Source organism: Leopardus geoffroyi, chromosome B3, assembly GCF_018350155.1.
Source record: "Leopardus geoffroyi isolate Oge1 chromosome B3, O.geoffroyi_Oge1_pat1.0, whole genome shotgun sequence".
Lineage (NCBI taxonomy): Eukaryota > Metazoa > Chordata > Mammalia > Carnivora > Felidae > Leopardus > Leopardus geoffroyi.
In genome coordinates, this window is record NC_059337.1 from 81,896,203 (window position 1) to 81,917,748 (window position 21,546).

The following is a 21,546-nucleotide window of genomic DNA, read 5'->3' on the forward strand; positions in this document are numbered from 1 at the left end:
ATGAATTCTTAGTACTGTTCTTGCAAATTTTCAATTATGTTACAATGTTACCTGGTACACACAGAAAAGGTTTTAAACGTTTGCTTGTGAAATTTTAATCATCTTAGATAATGCCTTGAAAACAAAATCCAGTATAAAAATGTATTTATGATTTTTCTAGTTTTTTTTTTAATGAATAAAAAGGGATGAAAGGAAACATGCCCGAATAAATAAAATGTAAATAGTGATTGTTTCTAGGTGATGGGGGTAATTTTTTTCTTGTTGTTGATCTGTGTTTTTACATTTTCTGTCACAAATATCAAAATTTGATATCATAAATATCAAAATTATAAAAAGAAAAAATAATTCTTTTAAAAGCAAATTAACCTTGTGATACATCTTTAGTATATTCCATTCTTGTTTTTTAAGTCAGAACTTCACTGGAAAGGGTTGAAATGAAACTATTCCATACAAAAAAATCAAGTGTAAGCTAGAAGGTGTAAACTCACTTGATTTCAGCAAGTATAAGTAGAAGGTTTAAACTAAAATTTATATGCTTAATTCCTATCTTTTGTCTTTGTTTTTTTATGGCCTTTTTAAAAGTTTGTTTTGAAAGAGAGAGAGTGGGGAAGGGGCAGAGAGAAAGGGAATCCTGGTAACCCAATTGACTGAGCCACCTAGGTGCCCCTGTAAAATAGCTTATGTAAACAAAATATTTTAAAAGGTAGGTATTAGTGAATGCTAATGCTCTATAACATACTAATAAGCCTAACAGCCTTTTACATTTGCTGTAGTAGAAGATGCTTCCTGCTTGGTTCTCTCTTTCCTTATGTAGGCAAACTTATTAAAACAGAGTAGGAGGGGCTCCTGAGCATCTCAGTTGGTTGAACATCTGACTCTTGATTTTGGTTCAGGTCATGTCACAGTTCATGAGATGGAGCCCTCATCAGGCTCTGCACTAGTAGTGCAGAGCCTGTTTGGGATTCTCTTCCCCACTTCTCTCTCTCTCTCTCTCTCTCTCTCTGCCCCTGCCCCATGTGCTCTCTATCTCTCTCTAAAAAATAAATAAACTTAAAAAAAAAAAAAACAACACATTTGGGGAGGGGTGAATCAGCCTGTAAAGAAACACGGCTGAGGAGAAGACTCTAATACATTTGGATCTATAAGTACCTATATTTAGCTTACCTCTCTTATAATTAATTAAAATTTTATTATATAAATTATAAATTTAAATTTTTGTCTTGTAGATCATAATATCAGTCTCGTATCAATGGAAGTAACAGTAAATGCTGTAGCTGGAGCTCTTAAAGCTTTCTTTGCAGATCTGCCAGACCCATTAATTCCATATTCTCTTCATCCAGAGCTATTGGAAGCAGCAAGTAAGTTGTAAGCCTCTGTTTTTGGAGAGAGATGATGATGGTGGGTTTAATGTACTGATTGCTTTGTGTTAAAATCATCCATGCACTAGAATGTGTAGCTAATAAAAATTCAGCTTATAAGACTCTTTCTTAAAGGTTATTTTCCTGCAAGTAAACAAAATCAGAATCCGGGGGAGTGATCCCCAGAAATATTTAGTTGTAGCTGGTCTCTCAGGTGACTCAGTGCTTCTAGCAATTTGAAGATCATTGTACTAGAAATTTGTGATTTGTATTTTTATTTCAGACTTAGAGTCTGTGTAAGAAAATTAAATGAACTCTTCATGTGAATGAATCTGTAACATATTTCAGTAAAATATTAACCTGTGTATGGTGTGTACACATGTGTATTTAAGTTTTTTAAAGTCAAATTAACTTTGGCCTCATATCTTAAGTCATTTTTTGCAAAAGTAAGGTAGGAAAGTACGTGCTTATTCAGTATAACCATTTCAAATTTTATCATCTCTGAGTCAGTTTGACCTTGTGATTAGCTTTACATGCAAAAAGGCTATTGTAATAGATGATAATGTATTTAGCAGGTTTCTTAGAACATTTTGTTTTTGTTTACTTATTCTCATATGCTTCAAACAGATTCTTCATTGTCTTTTACAGTAAGCAAAGCAGGAAGCTTTATCAAATATTTTTAAATGTGTGTTTCAACAAATTCCTTCCTACTTTGATTTTACAGAAATCCCAGATAAAACAGAACGTCTTCATGCATTGAAAGAAATTGTTAAGAAATTTCATCCTGTAAACTATGATGTATTCAGATATGTAATAACACATCTAAACAGGTATTTTTATTTTTTGTTTATGCAGTTGCACTGTAAATTTTAAACTTCCAATTTTAAATTGGGTTAATAATAAGGTAGAGAAAAGGAGACAAACTAATTTTAAATATAGTTGAATTTTGGGTCTTCTCTGGATTTTTTAAAATAGACTTTTCACAACTTGTTTAAAGAAAGGTATATGATGGGGCGCCTGGGTGGCTCAGTCGGTTGGGTGTCTGACTTCAGCTCGGGTCACGATCTCACAGACCGTGAGTTCGAGCACCGCGTCGCGCTCTGGGCTGATGGCTCAGAGCCTGGGGCCTGCTTCTGGTTCTGTGTCTCCCTCTCTCTCTGCCCCTCCCCCGTTCATGCTCTGTCTCTCTCTGTCTCAAAAATAAACGTTAAAAAAAAAAAATTAAAAAAAAAAAAAGGTATATGATTGTGACTCAGTACATGTAATGATTATATACATAGTATAGTAAGTATATTATATAAGTAGTAAGAATATTGCTATTATTCAACAGTTCTCTCCTATAGACTTAGAATTTTAGGTATGAAATGACTCTTAACCAAATGAACCTATTTGAAGTTGGAAAAATTGAGGTTTAAAGAGGGAAATTAGATACTCAGTGTCACATAATTAATAAGTGACACATCTTATGAGTAAGACCCCAAGTCTCTTAGAGGTTCCACTTAATTTTTGTATCACACTCTGTTGCTTTTGTATATCTTGCTTGTTTTGTTCGGGTATAGCCCACAAAGTGAAATTTTATCAGAAACTTAAATTCATATTACCGTCCATCCTGTTAACCTGAAATGCAGGACATTAATCCTGCACTAAAATCTTAAATATGTTAAACTTCAAGCGTATCCTTTTTTGTAAAGTGATAACTCTCTTCACAGTACCATTTATTAAGTGAAAGGCAGTATTGTGTCATAGCTTAAAGCTCAGACTGTTGAGTCAGAGAGGCTCAGATGTGAAACGTTTTTATTAGTTATGTGACCTTAGGCATATTACTTTACCTTTTTTAAGTCTTCATTTTCTCAACTATAAAAATGAGAAATATAACACCTCACAAAGTTGTTCTTAGGACTAAATAGAATTACTAGTATTTGCGCTAAGTTTTTCAAAAGTCTGCTCCTTATAATTTCTATTGACACTAGTGAAGTTTTTTTTATTTTAACTTATAACATCAATATTGAAACCCAAGTACATTTCAGTTTTGTATCTCTTAAATGTTTAAAGTTTTATTGTTGCAATCAGTTTAGTATAAAATTATATTAAGATTTCTAGTAACTATTCTCTGAAGTCTCCCTCCTTGAGAAAATACCAGCATACTAGTATTGTCATAAAATTAGTGGAGTATCATCTTTTGAAAATTATCATACAAATGGTTCTTGAAATGATAACAGATGTGTACATGGTACTGTTAGAGACCTTACCCAATATAGAGTGTAAAGATGGTTTGTGAACATATTATTGTTTGGCCATTTTAAAGTACTGAAGTAAGAATTGGTGCTTTATTTAAAAAAAAAATTTTTTTTTTTTAGTGTTTATTTACTTTTTGAGAGACAGAGTGTGAGCAGGGGAGGGGCAGAGAGAGAGGGAGACACAGAATCCAAAGCAGGTTCCACGCTCCAAGCTGTCAGCACAGAACCTGATGTGGGGCTTGAACTCATGAACCCTGAGATCATGACCTGAGCCATAGTCAGACGCTTAACCAACTGAGACACCCAGGCACCCCAGAATTGTACTTTATTTAAAAGAATAGGGAAAAAAGACCAAGGGGAAAAGCATAGTCAGAGAAGCATAGTACTAGTCCACTAGCAATATTATTTTAGACATTACCATGTTTGGCTTCAGTAATACAACCATACAGCAGCAGAAGCATACATGATGTGTTGAGGAATGGCAGAGGACTTTGTGATTCCAGTAGAGAGAAGGATGAACAGAGTAAGAGGTAATTAGGGTCAGAAGGGGAAGAGAGACAGTGTGAGATTATATAGGACAGTACTTCTCAGAGTGTAATATGTCTAACTTTAATCTTTAAAATGTTTTACTGACAAGGAAGTTGCTAATGAGTGTATGTCGCTAAGCACACTGTTGACTTCCAACTGACATTTGTGAGGAGGTGAGGAATGAGACTTTCTTAATGAAAATAGCATTGCATGCCTGTCACTCTGAGTGGTAGGGGGACCACTGGAGAGTAAAGCAGAGAAATAATATCATCAGACTTAAGTTTTAAAAGGAGTGGTCAACCAGACTGTAATGGGAACTCTGTGTGCCAAGTATTCTGAAGAGTGCTAGGGACATAGAAAGTGAATAAAGCAGTCACTCATTAAGTTCTAGTATAAGAAATGAATGATAAATAAATATATAATAGATGATTGACAAATTGCAGAAATGAATCCATGGAGTTACTCTTTTGTTATATTCTCTTTCAGCCTCCATATTCAGTGAGTTCCTATGTTGAATCACTTTTTTCTCCTCTAATTATTTTTCCTATTTGTTCCTGTGCCACTGCTTTAGTTTAGCCATTATCATTTCTCATTTAGGTAACTCTAGTTTCATTGTAATTAAGCTCTCTTCATGCCAGTTTTCCTCTTGATCCTCCTGTGATCCTGATCTAAGAATGATCTTTCTATAAAGATGTTTTTTAATTGAATAACATCCTATATCCTAAAGAAAAAAATGTTCAACATTAAGTGGTCTAGTTCTAACTTACTCACTTACGCCTTCTTTCCATTTCCTCTAAGCACACAACACAGCAAGTAGCTGGATTAATAGCATTTAATCAGAGGTATCAATTTGTGCCTGTCATTACATCTTAATATGACTGCCTCAATTCTCAAAATGTAGTCCTCAAACCAGCAGTAGCAGCATCACCCCAGAACTTGTTAGGAATGCAAATTATCAGGTCCCACCCCAGACATAATTATCAGTCTCTGTTTTAACAAGCCCTCTAGGAGGTTCTGATACACACTGAAGTTGAGAACCACTGTTTTGACTGAATTACCTTCCCTTCCTACCATTTTACCAATTGCCCATCACTCTTAACTCAAACATCAGACATTACCTCTTCAAGGAAGCCTTTCCTAGGCACCCTCATCTCTTACTTGGTACCTTTCTTTTGTAGTTTTTGACTGAGCAAATAGACCTGATGCCCATGCTGTAATGTCTTTCAACTTTATAGGTGTTTTTGTTTTTTGCCTTTCGTTTTTTGTTCGGTTTTCTTTTTTCAGAATCTACACTTGTCTACTGCATAGAAACACCTGAATGGACCCACTATAGTTAGTTAACTTTATTCTGAATATTCTAATTTTGTCTCTTAACAAATAGTAATAACTTTTACCATAGAACACATATTTTTAGGGCATATTACTTTACCTCAGATGAACAATTCCTGTGGTTGGGGGAAGGGGTTTCTTTGGTTTATATTTAAAATATTTTGATGTGCAAATTTAATTACGAGATTTTCCCACTACCTTCCATCCTGGATTATTTCTTTATGTGTGGAAGAGCATCAGATAAAAATACTAAGATTCTTCCCCAATTTAATAATTTTGATTTATAATTTAAGATTTTTCTCTTAGGTTTCTAATTACAATGGTAGAAGTGCTTGCTCACATATTTAAAGAGCTATATGTAAATCTGTTAATACAATGTATAATCATTTATAAATTCTTAAGTAAATTCTTAAATGATAAATTCTTATTAAAATTCTAACTAAGAATTTTAAGGTGGAATGTGTTTCTGTGAACTCTTGTCTTTCAAATTAAATTTGTAGCAAGGTACAATATATTTAATGATGGGAAAGATTCTTTTTTGCAATATTAGAAACTAAGTTTTTTGAAAGTTGAAAAGTCTGTTGGTTGGAGGATATGATAGAGTAATTTTTCTAAAGTTTGATTTTTCCAAGGATCAGCGAGCTGACAATACCACGGTTTGTCTTTTCATCTCTCATAATAGTCAAGGAATTTGGATATGCAGTTAGAATTTTCGGTCTCTGTTGCCAGAAACTCATTAAAATTTGTCACATGTCCTCCTTACTCTGAGAAAAAGGTTTTTTTTTCCCACACACATTAAGGAGGTTTCTATACATAAATTATAAAACCCCTGGTACCACGTTTTTTAAAGACTATCTTTGATTTTTCACAAGGAATGGATTTGCTGTCTCCTGTTACTAGAATGTAGTTGAAAATCTTAGAATGCACAAGAAGAAAGATGGTTTAAATTTGAAGTTAAGATAAAAAATTTTTAAAACTAAATCATCTGAGATCTCTGATACTTAAATTGCCATGAATTTTGATTGGTTTCTAATTGTTTTTTCCTATCATAATTTCAGGGTTAGTCAGCAAAACAAAATCAACCTAATGACAGCAGACAACTTATCCATCTGTTTTTGGCCAACCTTGATGAGACCCGATTTTGAAAATCGAGAGTTTCTGTCTACTACTAAGATCCATCAGTCTGTTGTTGAAACATTCATTCAGCAGTGTCAGTTTTTCTTTTATAATGGAGAAATTGTGGAAACTGTGAACACTGTGGCTCCTCCACCACCTTCAAACCCAGGACAGTTGGTGGAACCAATGGTACCGCTTCAGTTGCCACCACCTTTGCAACCTCAGCTGATTCAACCACAGTTACAGACAGATCCTCTTGGTATTATATAAGTACGAATTGATTGCAGACAGCCTGAATTTGGACAAAAAGCAAATCTAGGCATGCATGTTTCAGGGTTCAGTAGTATACTTGATTTTTCTTACAGGTAATTCACAGTCAAAATGATGAGACATTTTCTCTTTGAACTATATGGTATAATTCCTTAGTCATTTACATTACAAATCTAACATGTGATAAGCATGACTGGAGAGGTTTAATTTTTATAAACAAAAATAGCTATAAAATACAAAGCTGCTGTTGCATGCAACCTTATTGCAATCAGTATATCATTCCTGTGGCATTTTCTGTCACATTATATTGTGAATAAAATTTTTCTATAGAAATTAAATGATTTAAAAACTCACATATATGAAACATTTAATGCTTTTCAGCCTGCTTTATGGCTGATTTTGTTATTTGATGTGCTGATTTGGGCAACTTAATTCACATTTTAGCAGTCTGTGTAGATAACTTAAAAGCCCAGTTAAGTATTTTATAATTTCAGGCTACTTATGCCATGCTTGAGATGTTGTTTGAAAGAAAGAAAAATACACTTATCATATTTCTGCACCTTCATCTTTACTTCTAAATAAACCTGTGGATGATTTGATGAGGGGTAAATGAACATATTTCTTGTACACGCATACCAAGGATATACTTGTGGCTAAAGTGAGTTGATAATATTGTGCAAAGGATAGTTGTCACCAACTCATTTCTTTATGGTCCATAATGAAATAAACATCTTGTATACTGTTAATTCTGTAAACAGATGCATGTTCAAAAGATCTATGATGGTCTTGTAATCTTAATCTAATATATTTTAGATATTTTAATTTTTTCCCTCTTGGGAAATACATTTAGTATAGTGTAGAAAATACTTCATGACATTTTCATATAAGGTTATATAACTTTTCGTACATAAACATGAAATTTGTTGTAGAAAATTCTTTAAACCAAACATTTTAATCTAGGACTTCAATTTAATCTGTTCCTTGAATCTATTTTTATGTGGCCCTTAAAAACATATCCAAAAATCCATTGCTAATATAGCAATAAAAATACTTTGGGTACTGACAGCCTCTTTGGAGTGTGTATATATAAAGTTGCAAACTTGTATTCATATTCTTTTCTGTGATATGTTGTACTAAAATCCAAAATGCTTTTGCACCATTTTTTAAAACAATTTTTTCTTTTGATGTTGGTACCAGATTTGCTGTAAATGATTGCTGCTTTGGGGGTTAAACATTATGTTAGTAAAGATCCAACCAGAACACTAAATTATGGATAAAAATTTCAGAACTGGTGGCATAAATTTTTTTAGGCTTTATTCAAAATTTGTTTATTACCAAACCATGCCTTTTTTTTCTGGAAAGGAAAAAAAATGGTTTGTTTTTCCTTGTTAGGTTATCTTTTCCTGTAGGAAAGAGGAAATTCTTTCGTCCGTGTTGTAATCCTCATTCATAATACAATTTTAAGGTTGTCTTATGTGTATTATAGTAAATAGATGATTTTGAGATTGGAGGCTCCTAAGAGTTTGATTTGCTCCATTTTTCCCTAAAATAAATACCGTCTTTCCCAACTGTTATGTCCTAGGTATTGTACTTCTAATTTTAACTTCAGAATCAAGATGTCAACATCAACCAGGCTGCTGTTGAAGTACATGTATATTATAAATTATCTTATTTGTGTTATACTCTTACATGTTATTATCTTTTCTAAGAAAACAAAGTCCCTATTATTCCTATTGCAAAGCACACAGGAATTAAGAAAGTACAGTAATTTTTAAAAAGAAAAATCCGGTAAATGTAGTATTCTTAACTTGTTCTATATTACTTAATAACCTATTGTCTATATAGCTTTAATTTATAGCTGTCAGTTTAACATTGGCATGTCTGGCAAAGAAAATTAAACTTTAAGAGTTTTATAAACTGTTTCTAGGTTGCTAAAGAATTTATTTTTCTACTATATATGGTATAGACAAAGCTCAAAACTATGTACAGGAAAAAAGCCTGACTATTTCTTTTGGAAGTAGGCTGAAAAGAGAATTTTCAGAACTGTTCTTGTCTTCAGTTCATTTGGTCATGACTTTGCTATTGTAATATGTGAATCTCAGTTTATTTAAGCTATTCTCTTTTATACTTTGTTAATTTAACTTTCATGTACATTAAGTACCATTTTTGTTATTAAAACTAGCATTTATCATTTTCCACATTAACTACCTTACACCTTCCCCAAAACTTATCTCCACTTTTCTATGCATTCTATAATTGATTGAAAAGCTTCGTAGTGGGTCATTTAAAATTCTACATTTGGTTCAATTAACCTATAGGTTTCAGTTAATTGAAAATTAAAGTACAGTTTAAAGCTCAGTCTGTTACACTGAATTGATTGCGTTTGTTTTTGCCAAGGGTTTAGATATGTTTTTAAATATTAGAAAAATAATTCTAAGAACAGAATAATATAATTAAACTTTGCTTTGGTAAGTTACTGGAAGGTCTCACTGTTTAGGGACATATTATATATGAGACTTAAAGGATGAAAAGGATATTAGATAGTCTCATAATTATGGGTAAACATTAAGGCATTATATTTTACAATTTTAAATAAAATTCCATCTACACACATGTTGCCATTGTTTCATTTAAGCTTCAATGCTTGTAGTTACTACAATATTGTACTTAACAGTGGTTAGGTTAGCAATATAAAGATGCATAGTGGTACTCCTTTTCAAATTTTTAATAGATTTATTGGAAGTCAAATTTTATTCAACAGACACTAGGGTATACAATTAATTTTAGAACAAAATTCCAGGCATAATGTATTTCCATTTGAAGTGGTATTTGTTTAGTGCTTTTTCCCCCCTAACATTGATGATGTAAATACTGTATAGGTAACCACAATCTAACTTAGCCAAAAAGCAGCTTTTATTTTCCATACTGTGTGTAAATAATGTAGACCCTTTTTTTTTTTTTTTTTTTTTTTTAGGTACTGGAATTTAATTTCTAATATCTCTTAGATATAAACAAAAGGGAACAATTGGAATAAGATTTAGGCCTTAGCTTCCATGGTGATTTTTAGTTTTTTATACGGTAATAATTGTGATGCTATTTGTCAACTGGATATAAATATATATATAATTTTAAAAAGTCAAAAGTGCTTTGTTTCTTTGTTTATAATTAATGTAATTTTGTGCTTCACCCACAGGATGCTGCAGTAAATTAAATATCAGTGAAGCTTCTTCTGTATAAAGAATGCTCTGAATAAAACATTAAGAAGCTGTGTAATTTTAAGTTATAGTTGCCTCTAATTTTACCATTTCATTGGTAAAAGCTATTTTCTTTTTTGTGTAAAATAGGAAAATAAAAATAAATTTTTCAATATGATGAAAGTTTTAGTAGGGAGGTATATTACTAAGCTTTTATACTATACCATGAGAGGAGATCCAAAATTCATTTTGGATGTACACATACTGGTGAAAATTTAGTTTTTAAATGTTCAGGAAAAGATTGATTGCACAGATTTCTGATTCCACTGTTACCTGGATCTGAATTTTGAGCTGTGGCTAGACGTTCTTTTGAGCCACTGGAAATATTTTGAAGCCTATTTTAGTTTATTAGCAGAGCTACTAACATTGAAAAATATACTTTTGTTTTCTCTTAATTGGTTTATGAATATTAAGCCAAACTTTATGGATGTATGTTCTCATATTCTGTGGATCTGATGAAGTCTGACTTTAATTTTTGTTTTTCTTGAAATTGATAATTTTAATTAATTACCTTAATTCTTAGGCTGAACAATTTCTGATTTGTTTCAACAGTTATGGGTTTTATTTACTTTTTTATTGTATTTGAATTCTTGACGTTCTCAGCAGCCTTTTCAGTTTCTCAAATGTCTGAAAATAAAATTTTCTAAGATTTAATAGGGGAAGGAACCACTCTTCAAAATGGATTTCTTATGGTAACATCGGTGTGTAGTTGAGAAAACTGTACAAGCATTAATATCTCATACCCAATATCCAATCATTAGATATCCAAGTACTGTGATCTCTTTACATTAGTTAAAATCTAATTAACAAACTTTGGGGATATTTACTATTAAGTTGAACCTTGTCATCATCCTATAAGCATGATTTCCATCCCCACCCCCAATATTAGTTTTATCTCTGTGGGTGTGGGGGCAGGTAGGTGGGGGGATCCACAGATGTCATATCAGTTAAATCTTAAAGTGTTTAATATTAGTATTTCAAAGAAATTTTTCAGGCAATAGAAATGATTTTGGAAGGCTAATGGTAGTCAAAGTTTTAAGATTTCAATCGTTACTGTTTAATATATAAAATTTATAAACCCTATAATTAATACAGTGCTAGCAATTTTGGTTGTCATTTTACAAGTAGTGCTAAGATCTACAGTAAACACACTGAGTAGTTGTCACAGAATTTGTAGTTTAGAAACACTTGTTTAATTCCCACAGTGCTGATTTTCTATTCAATTTTATTTGCCTCGTGTAAAAATTATGAACATTTTAATAATGGCTCTCCTGTTCTAAAAGTTTGCCTCATTTTTAGTTAAGATTCTCTTAGTGTTGTGACCTATTTTTTCAAAATTATTTTGTATTATATTTTATTCCAATACAAGTGATGTGGGCTTTAACAATTGACCTGTTTACTCATTGCTTCACTAGTTCATACAAGTTAGTTGTAATTATGTGTCTCCACTCACCAGATCATTTTCTTGTGACCTTAATAAACTAACTGTTTTGTCCTAATCATTTAATATGTTTTAGGTGCTTGTAGTTCTTAAAAGATCTTACCATTTAAAAAAAATTTTTTTTTTCAACGTTTATTCATTTTTGGGACAGAGAGACAGAGCATGAACGGGGGAGGGGCAGAGAGAGAGGGAGACACAGAATCGGAAACAGGCTCCAGGCTCTGAGCCATCAGCCCAGAGCCTGACGCGGGGCTCGAACTCACGGACCGCGAGATCGTGACCTGGCTGAAGCCGGACGCTTAACCGACTGCGCCACCCAGGCGCCCCAAGATCTTACCATTTTAAACGTGGAGCTCTTATTTTCTTTCCCTTCTCTTCAGATTCTGGTATTTCATTTTATCCAAATAATTGTCTTTGTAGGGGTTAGTGAAGCCACTTTATATGTAATACCCTAAAATTACAAGTAAAATTAGAAGCAATCCACACTATCCCTTCTGTTATTGTGTAGGACTTGAGTTATTTTAAATGTGTAGGTGAAAAGATTTTAAAAACAAAACAAAAACCGAAGCTATGAGAACAGAGCCATTCGATACTCCGTTAAATTGATCTCTTAGAAATTTCATTTTCAGGTTTTTCATTTTTGTTGGTGTTCAGAAGTTTAGTTGCCAAATGTTTTTGGTTTATAGAGAGAAACCATTACCAGTGATGCATTTTTCAAATACAAACTAAAATGTATCCAATTCTTTAGTTTCAACATGATGGCAGAGGGCTGCCTGGCTGGCTCAGTCTTTGGAGCCTGTGACTCTTAATCTCCGAGTTGTGAGTTTGAGCCCCACATTGGGTTGTAGAGATTATTTAATAAAATCTTTTTTTGGGGCGCCTGGGTGGCGCAGTCGGTTAAGCGTCCGACTTCAGCCAGGTCACGATCTCGCGGTCCATGAGTTCGAGCCCCGTGTCGGGCTCTGGGCTGATGGCTCAGAGCCTGGAGCCTGTTTCCGATTCTGTGTCTCCCTCTCTCTGCCCCTCCCCCGTTCATGCTCTGTCTCTCTCTGTCCCAAAAATGAATAAACGTTGAAAAAAAAAATCTTTTTTTTTAAATGGCAGTTATAAGTTACTTAAAAATGTATTTAAATATTTTCATGTAGATTAAGGTGAGCAGACGTTTTCTGTGTAAGGGCAGATGGTAGATATCTTAGCAGGCCTTATGATCTATGACACAGTTCTGTTGCAGTGCAAAAATAGCCATAACCAGTATAGAAATAAATGAACATGACTGTGTTACAGTAAAACTGTGTTTACAAAAAAGCAGCAGACTAGAATTGGCTCACAGGCCAGATGATCCCTGATTGTTAGTAAAGTTCAAGTTTCCAAATAGGTGGAATAATTTATGATAGATTAATTCCAAATAATACAGGTCAAAGAAATATTTTGCAGAGGGTGATGATAATTGTCCTGTTTTACCACCCTTTTTTCCCCAAAAGGAATCATCTTTCTTAGTTTTAATAAATGAGCTATGTGGAATAGTTCTTTAAAAGATCATAGTAAATTATTAAAACATTGTATCCAGTAGGTAGGATTGGTGATACAATTGTATGTATCAGGAACACCTGGCTGGCACAGTTTGAAAGAGTATGTGACTCTTGATCTTGGGGTCCTGAGTTTGAGCCCCACATTGGGTGTAGAGGTTACTTAATAAAACTTGAAAAAATAGTAATTGTTTGTATATGTAAGAATTGATTTGCATTCACAGCCTTCTATTCTTAAAGATGACTTAGTATTTTTGAGGGTGGTAATTGCATCTCCACACACTGTACATTAATGAGCAAATGTTAAATATTTCAGTAAATTATGAAGTTAATGATTATTTTTGAAATACCCTTAAATACCAAAATCATGTCTATAATGGATCTAAAAGTATGTGACCACTATTTAATAGTAGGTTTCTGCTTCTGAAACCTTTTTTTTGGCTGTTTTTAGTCTATGTAAGTGCCCTATGTGGCATACAGGCAGCAAATCTTAATTCAGTCTGAAATTCAAGCAAGGTCCTTCAAGTAAAAATAATCTTAGAAGTTTTAAGAATGTGCCGGGTTTTGAGTATTTTTGTTTATAAGCCATGGTTCCCAAATCTCAGAATCACTAATGTAAATTAAAACTCAAAACTATCCAAAAGGCATCCAACTATACAAATCTTTGAGGTGCAAAAATAAGATATTTATTCCCAGTTAATGTGCTTATATATTCCATATGGGGAGGACAGAATGGGAGTTTCTGGAAGAAAAAGTTCACATGAGAATGGTTCATTACATAGAAAAAAACCTTGATATTCAAATTTAAACTTTGGGCACCTGGGTGACTTAGTTGGTTTAAGCATCTGAGTTCAGCTCAGGTCATGATTTTGAAGTTCGTGGTTCAGGCCCTGCATTGAGCTCTTTGGTGACAGCTCAGAGCCTGGAGCCTGCTTCATGGCTTCTCTCTCTGCCCCTCCCCCACTTGTGCTCTGTTTCTCTAAACATTAAAAAAATTAAGAAACAAATTTAAACTTAATATTATATCAATATGCAGACTCGATAGTTACTGAGCAATTTTATAATCATAAGTTGTAATAAACCAGTCAAAAGTATTTTACTGGCAAAGACCTAGCCATCTTACTAAGGAAAGTTATAGTGTTATTTCTTAGAAAAATTCAGCTATTTATGATGTCTTTGTGAGCAAACGGGTTCTGTCAAAGAAGAAACTGATAATAAAAAGAATTGGAGGAGTGAGTTGCATTTCATGAAGAATGTTTTTAGTATTCTAAATTTATACATCTCACAAATTACCAAAGTCACCATTTTTGTTTTTCTACCACTTTTAAATATTTGCATTATAAACACTGTACACGTTCAATGTTTTACATGAGATGTTACTGCCCACAGCAGGTCAACACACAATGTAACCTCTTAAAGCAGGATAATTTCCAAAAGCCGTATTTTTGAAAGCACCAGTGTGATACGGAAATGCTTCCACTAGACTCACTCCCATCAGGGGAAGAACTCTTCAGAGGTTAGTAGAAGATCAGAAACTTTTACCCTCCAGTTTCCTTTGTAGAAGCTGGGCTCAGTCTGGGGGTCTGGATTTGGCCTAGGCAGAGGGCCACATTAAGAGAAACCAGCTGTGCTTTTACTGATTACACAGGGCTGGAGTTGCAAAACGAGGTTTTGAAAGCCTTAAAAGAATAGCCAGTTTATTTCTATCAAGATACTTGTTAAATGTTGAAGCTTAGGCTAAAAATCTAAGCTGAAAATTTCTGAAAGGCAAAGCTGAAGAGGATACAAAGGTCCCTCCAGTTTCTCAATTGAAAACTTTCTAGGTCCACACCCTAGAAATGGATAAATTTGGACTTTGGACTAAATCTTACCAAAACTGCCTAACAGCAAAGGGGAACCATTTTCAGAGGAAGAAATTGTCTTGGAGATAATTTTTGAGATTCTACAGTTCTTTTATATACAGTATCCAGCATACTGTTTAATGATTACTAGGTATGTGAAGCGAAATCATGACAACCAAGAGGGAAAAAAATGTACAATTGAATCTAAATGATCTAGGTTGTGGAGTAAGGCTATTACTTTTAAACGATTGTGATTTAATGTGGAAGAAAATGGAGAGGATTGATATATGAAATATGTCAAGGAATGATTCATGTTTTGTGTGAAAGGACATCTAGAACTCAAAAATTAACTCCCCATGACCCAGAAGACTAGATTATCACTGGATAATCTCAGGATATGTTCAAAGTGTCTGACATGTATTTTGGAGTCACAAAAGGAGAGCACAATTGGGGTAGAAACAATGCTTGTAGAAGTTATGGTCAGCAGTTTTCTAAAACTGATAAAAAGCACAGACTAAAGTTCAGACAATCCGGTCCAGGAGAACTGTTTGAAACTATGCCTAGGTACCCATGATAAAATTATTGAAAATCCAAAATGTGCCATGTTTTTTAAGCAGCTTGAGAAAAGATACTCAGTATAACACCAATAAGACTGACAGTTGATGTCTCAGTAGAAATGATCAAGGACAGAAGACAATGGAATGACATCTTCAAAATGCAGACATGGGGCCGATACAGTATCTGCCAAGGAAAAGGCCTTGTGGAATAAAGATGGATCCAGACAAACAAAAGCAAAGATACTTCATCACCAGTAGGGCTGCAATAAATAAAAATCAAGGAAAGCAGAAGGGGTCCTTAGGCAATTTAGTATTGTCATTGAGATTTCCAACTGTTCTTGGGAGACTGACTTTTGAATCAAGTTCCCTCTAAAACCCACAAACTTTGGAGGTTTTGGTGTCTTGGATAAAAGCACTTAAGTTGAGCCTGAAGAGATCAGTCGGAGACTAGAACCCCTCTTCTAGCAACTCTGATCGGAACTTAAAGACAACCTAACCTTCTTCCATCTCCTGTGGAAAAAGGAGTTAAGAATATAGGCCAAGATGAAATAAAGTAGGAAAGACCTTGCCCACCAATCAGTACTTAGTTTCTTTTGAAGAATTCGTATACAAAAATTATATGTATATGGAATGTGAGCAGGTCTTCAATCAGAAGCCTTTTGAACATCAGACAATTCATACTGGAGAGAAACATGGTAACTGGGAAATTCAAGTCTTAATATCTGCAACCATTCAGAACAAAAATCTTATACATGCATTAAATATGTGGAGACATTTACCAAAAGGTCACACATCTTTGCATACTGTAATGCTCACACTAGCAAGAAACCTGTGAATGTATTGAAATTTGAAAAGGCCTTCACCTGTTAAGTCAGTCTTGGTTGCACTTCAGAAAATTTACACTGGCAAAGAAGCCATGTGAATGCAGTAACTGTGGAAAAGCATTCACCCAGAAGTCACAACTCCATGCACATCAGAGTTTCATACTGGAGACAGACTAATACATACTGAGTTTGAAAAGTCCATCAACAAATCAAACTGGCTTACTGAGTGATAGCCAGCCATCGAAATGGCCCTCATGGCCCTGGCTTCTGTTGTTCACGTTTTTGTATGGTCCTGTACCTTCTACCAAGATTGGTCTTGTGTGACCAGTAGCAAACAGCAGAAGTGATGGTATGTTAGATCCAAGACTAGACTATAAAGGACTGTGATTTCCTCTCTTGGGCACCCACTCTAAATGATCTCCTGCTCTGAGGGAGGCAAATTGTCATATTGTGGGGTGCACATGGTGAGGAACCGAAGTCTACCAGCAATTGGGAATGAGATTGGAAGCCTCCAGCTGACACCTTGAATGAAACATCACAAGATAATCAGAACTAGACCTGTGCAACTAGACTTCTCCCAATTCTCATCCCTGGTAAATGTAGTAAATGTTTTAAGCTGCTGAGTTTGGGGGTCATTTACACAGCAAAAGATAACTAATACAGTTGCACATTGCAGTTCATACTGGGGGCTACTATGTGTTTCTTAATTTCCAAGTCACAATGCCAAGTGTATCAGAAACTGCACACAGTGAAATCATATACGTGGTGAGTTGGAAAACAGTGCTAGATTAAATGTGAGTATCAGAAAACCCACTGGAGGAAAAACTATGCTTCTACTAAGTAAGAGTGCCTTCATGGAAAAATCTTGTTTTAAATACATGTCAGAGAACATACCGTAGTAACATCTCTAGAAAATGCCACAGTAGCATCAGCAGATTGACAAAGGAGAAAAAACTATGTGTTTGTGTGTGTGTAAAGCTTTCCCCAACAGATTGTTTGATATGACCAGGGTACCTAAGCCACTATTTACTGTGGCAGAGACCTTGGCAGTAGTTTCCAGTATATATCAAGAGTTCATAAATGAAAGGAAATTATTTTTTTTTATTATATGAAATTTATTGTCAAATTGGTTTCCATACAACACCCAGTGCTCATCCCAAAAGGTGCCCTCCTCAATACCCATCACCCACCCTCTCCTCCCTCCCACCCCCCATCAACCCTCAGTTCTCAGTTTTTAACAGTCTCTTATGCTTTGGCTCTCTCCCACTCTAACCTTTTTTTTTTTTTCTTTTTTTTTTTTTTCTTTTTTCCTCCCCCTCCCCCATGGGTTCCTGTTAAGTTTCTCAGGATCCACATAAGAGTGAAACCATATGGTATCTGTCTTTCTCTGTATGGCTTATTTCACTTAGCATCACACTCTCCAGTTCCATCCACGTTGCTACAAAAGGCCATATTTCATTTTTTCTCATTGCCACGTAGTATTCCATTGTGTATATAAACCACAATTTCTTTATCCATTCATCAATTGATGGACATTTAGGCTCTTTCCATAATTTGGCTATTGTTGAGAGTGCTGCTATGAACATTGGGGTACAAGTGCCCCTATGCATCAGTACTCCTGTATCCCTTGGATAAATTCCTAGCAGTGCTATTACTGGGTCATAGGGTAGGTCTATTTTTAATTTTCTGAGGAACCTCCACACTGCTTTCCAGAGCGGCTGCACCAATTTGCATTCCCACCAACAGTGCAAGAGGGTTCCCGTTTCTCCACATCCTCGCCAGCATCTATAGTCTCCTGATTTGTTCATTTTGGCCACTCTGACTGGCGTGAGGTGATACCTGAGTGTGGTTTTGATTTGTATTTCCCTGATAAGGAGCGACGCTGAACACCTTTTCATGTGCCTGTTGGCCATCCGGATGTCTTCTTTAGAGAAGTGTCTATTCATGTTTTCTGCCCATTTCTTCACTGGGTTATTTGTTTTTCGGGTGTGGAGTTTGGTGAGCTCTTTATAGATTTTGGATACTAGCCCTTTGTCTGATATGTCATTTGCAAATATCTTTTCCCATTCCGTTGGTTGCCTTTTAGTTTTGTTGGTTGTTTCCTTTGCTGTGCAGAAGCTTTTTATCTTCATAAGGTCCCAGTAATTCACTTTTGCTTTTAATTCCCTTGCCTTCGGGGATGTGTCGAGTAAGACATTGCTATGGCTGAGGTCAGAGAGGTCTTTTCCTGCTTTCTCCTCTAAGGTTTTGATGGTTTCCTGTCTCACATTCAGGTCCTTTATCCATTTTGAGTTTATTTTTGTGAATGGTGTCAGAAAGTGGTCTAGTTTCAACCTTCTGCATGTTGCTGTCCAGTTCTCCCAGCACCATTTGTTAAAGAGGCTGTCTTTTTTCCATTGGATGTTCTTTCCTGCTTTGTCAAAGATGAGTTGGCCATACGTTTGTGGGTCTAGTTCTGGGTTTCTATTCTATTCCATTGGTCTATGTGTCTGTTTTTGTGCCAATACCATGCTGTCTTGATGATGACAGCTTTGTAGTAGAGGCTAAAGTCTGGGATTGTGATGCCTCCTGCTTTGGTCTTCTTCTTCAAAATTCCTTTGGCTATTCGGGGCCTTTTGTGGTTCCATATGAATTTTAGGATTGCTTGTTCTAGTTTCGAGAAGAATGCTGGTGCAATTTTGATTGGGATTGCATTGAATGTGTAGATAGCTTTGGGTAGTATTGACATTTTGACAATATTTATTTTTCCAATCCATGAGCAGGGAATGTCTTTCCATTTCTTTAAATCTTCTTCAATTACCTTCGTAAGCTTTCTATAGTTTTCAGCATACAGATCCTTTACATCTTTGGTTAGATTTATTCCTAGGTATTTTATGCTTCTTGGTGCAATTGTGAATGGGATCAGTTTCTTTATTTGTCTTTCTGTTGCTTCATTGTTAGTGTATAAGAATGCAACTGATTTCTGTACATTGATTTTGTATCCTGCAACTTTGCTGAATTCATGTATCAATTCTAGCAGACTTTTGATGGAGTCTATCGGATTTTCCATGTATAATATCATGTCATCTGCAAAAAGCGAAAGCTTGATTTCATCTTTGCCAATTTTGATGCCTTTGATTTCCTTTTGTTGTCTGATTGCTGATGCTAGAACTTCCAGCACTATGTTAAACAACAGCGGTGAGAGTGGGCATCCCTGTCTTGTTCCTGATCTCAGGGAAAAAGCTCTCAGTTTTTCCCCGTTGAGGATGATGTTAGCTGTGGGCTTTTCATAAATGGCTTTTATGATCTTTAAGTATGTTCCTTCTATCCTGACTTTCTCAAGGGTTTTTATTAAGAAAGGGTGCTGGATTTTGTCAAAGGTCTTTTCTGCATCGTTTGACAGGATCATATGGTTCTTCTCTCTTTTTTTGTTAATGTGATGTATCACGTTGATTGATTTGCGAATGTTGAACCAGCCCTGCATCCCAGGAATGAATCCCACTTGATCATGGTGAATAATTCTTTTTATATGCCGTTGAATTCGATTTGCTAGTATCTTATTGAGAATTTTTGCATCCATATTCATCAGGGATATTGGCCTGTAGTTCTCTTTTTTTACTGGGTCTCTGTCTGGTTTAGGAATCAAAGTAATACTGGCTTCATAGAATGAGTCTGGAAGTTTTCCTTCCCTTTCTATTTCTTGGAATAGCTTGAGAAGGATAGGTATTATCTCTGCTTTAAACGTCTGGTAAAACTCCCCTGGGAAGCCATCTGGTCCTGGACTCTTATTTGTTGGGAGATTTTTGATAACTGATTCAATTTCTTCGCTGGTTATGGGTCTGTTCAAGCTTTCTATTTCCTCCTGATTGAGTTTTGGAAGAGTGTGGGTGTTCAGGAATTTGTCCATTTCTTCCAGGTTGTCCAATTTGTTGGCATATAATTTTTCATAGTATTCCCTGATAATTGTTTGTATCTCTGAGGGATTGGTTGTAATAATTCCATTTTCATTCATGATTTTATCTATTTGGGTCATCTCCCTTTTCTTTTTGAGAAGCCTGGCTAGAGGTTTGTCAATTTTGTTTATTTTTTCAAAAAACCAACTCTTGGTTTCGTTGATCTGCTCTACAGTTTTTTTTGACTCTATATTGTTTTTTTCTGCTCTGATCTTTATTATTTCTCTTCTTCTGCTGGGTGTGGGGTGTCTTTGCTGTTCTGCTTCTATTTCCTTTAGGTGTGCTGTTAGATTTTGTATTTGGGATTTTTCTTGTTTCTTGAGATAGACCTGGATTGCAATGTATTTTCCTCTCAGGACTGCCTTCGCTGCATCCCAAAGCGTTTGGATTGTTGTATTTTCATTTTCGTTTGTTTCCATATATTTTTTAATTTCTTCTCTAATTGCCTGGTTGACCCACTCATTCGTTAGTAGGGTGTTCTTTAACCTCCATGCTTTTGGAGGTTTTCCAGACTTTTTTCTGTGGTTGATTTCAAGCTTCATAGCATTGTGGTCTGAAAGTATGCATGGTATAATTTCAATTCTGGTAAACTTATGAAGGGCTGTTTTGTGACCCAGTATATGAACTATCTTGGAGAATGTCCCATGTGCACTCGAGAAGAAAGTATATTCTGTTGCTTTGGGATGCAGAGTTCTAAATAGATCTGTCAAGTCCATCTGATCCAATGTATCATTCAGGGCCCTTGTTTCTTTATTGAGCGTGTGTCTAGATGATCTATCCATTTCTGTAAGTGGGGTGTTAAAGTCCCCTGCAATTACCACATTCTTATCATTAAGGTTGCTTATGTTTAGGAGTAGTTGTTTTATATATTTGGGGGCTCCGGTATTCGGCGCATAGACATTTATAATTGTTAGCTCTTCCTGATGAATAGACCCTGTAACTATTATATAATGTCCTTCTTCATCTCTTGTTACAGCCTTTAATTTCAAGTCTAGTTTGTCTGATATAAGTATGGCTACTCCAGCTTTCTTTTGGCTTCCAGTAGCATGATAAATAGTTCTCCATCCCCTCACTCTCAATCTAAAGGTGTCCTCAGGTCTAAAATGAGTCTCTTGTAGACAGCAAATAGATGGGTCTTGTTTTTTTATCCATTCTGATACCCTATGTCTTTTGGTTGGCGCATTTAATCCATTTACATTCAGTGTTATTATAGAAAGATACGGGTTTAGAGTCATTGTGATGTCTGTATGTTTTATGCTTGTAGTGTTGTCTCTGGTACTTTGTCTCACAGGGTCCCCCTTAGGATCTCTTGTAGGGCTGGTTTAGTGGTGAC

The 21,546-nt window shown here is 35.0% G+C and overlaps 1 protein-coding gene across 6 annotated transcripts in view; it reads left to right on the plus strand.

Annotated features, from left to right (window-relative positions):
• Positions 1-11,591, plus strand: part of ARHGAP5 (Rho GTPase activating protein 5) — an 81,222-nt gene extending 69,631 nt beyond the window's left edge. For 5 of the 6 annotated variants that reach the window (XM_045450645.1, XM_045450644.1, XM_045450643.1 and 2 more), the window contains exons 5-7: positions 1,227-1,358; positions 2,083-2,188; positions 6,511-11,591. In XM_045450645.1, the coding sequence (XP_045306601.1) occupies positions 1,227-1,358; positions 2,083-2,188; positions 6,511-6,838 (566 nt within the window). In that variant the 3' untranslated portion in view covers positions 6,839-11,591. Of the gene's footprint in view, positions 1-1,226; positions 1,359-2,082; positions 2,189-6,510 lie in introns of those variants that run through there. The other variant, XR_006704922.1, reaches the window with a different exon arrangement.
• The last annotated feature ends 9,955 nt before the right edge of the window (positions 11,592-21,546 follow it).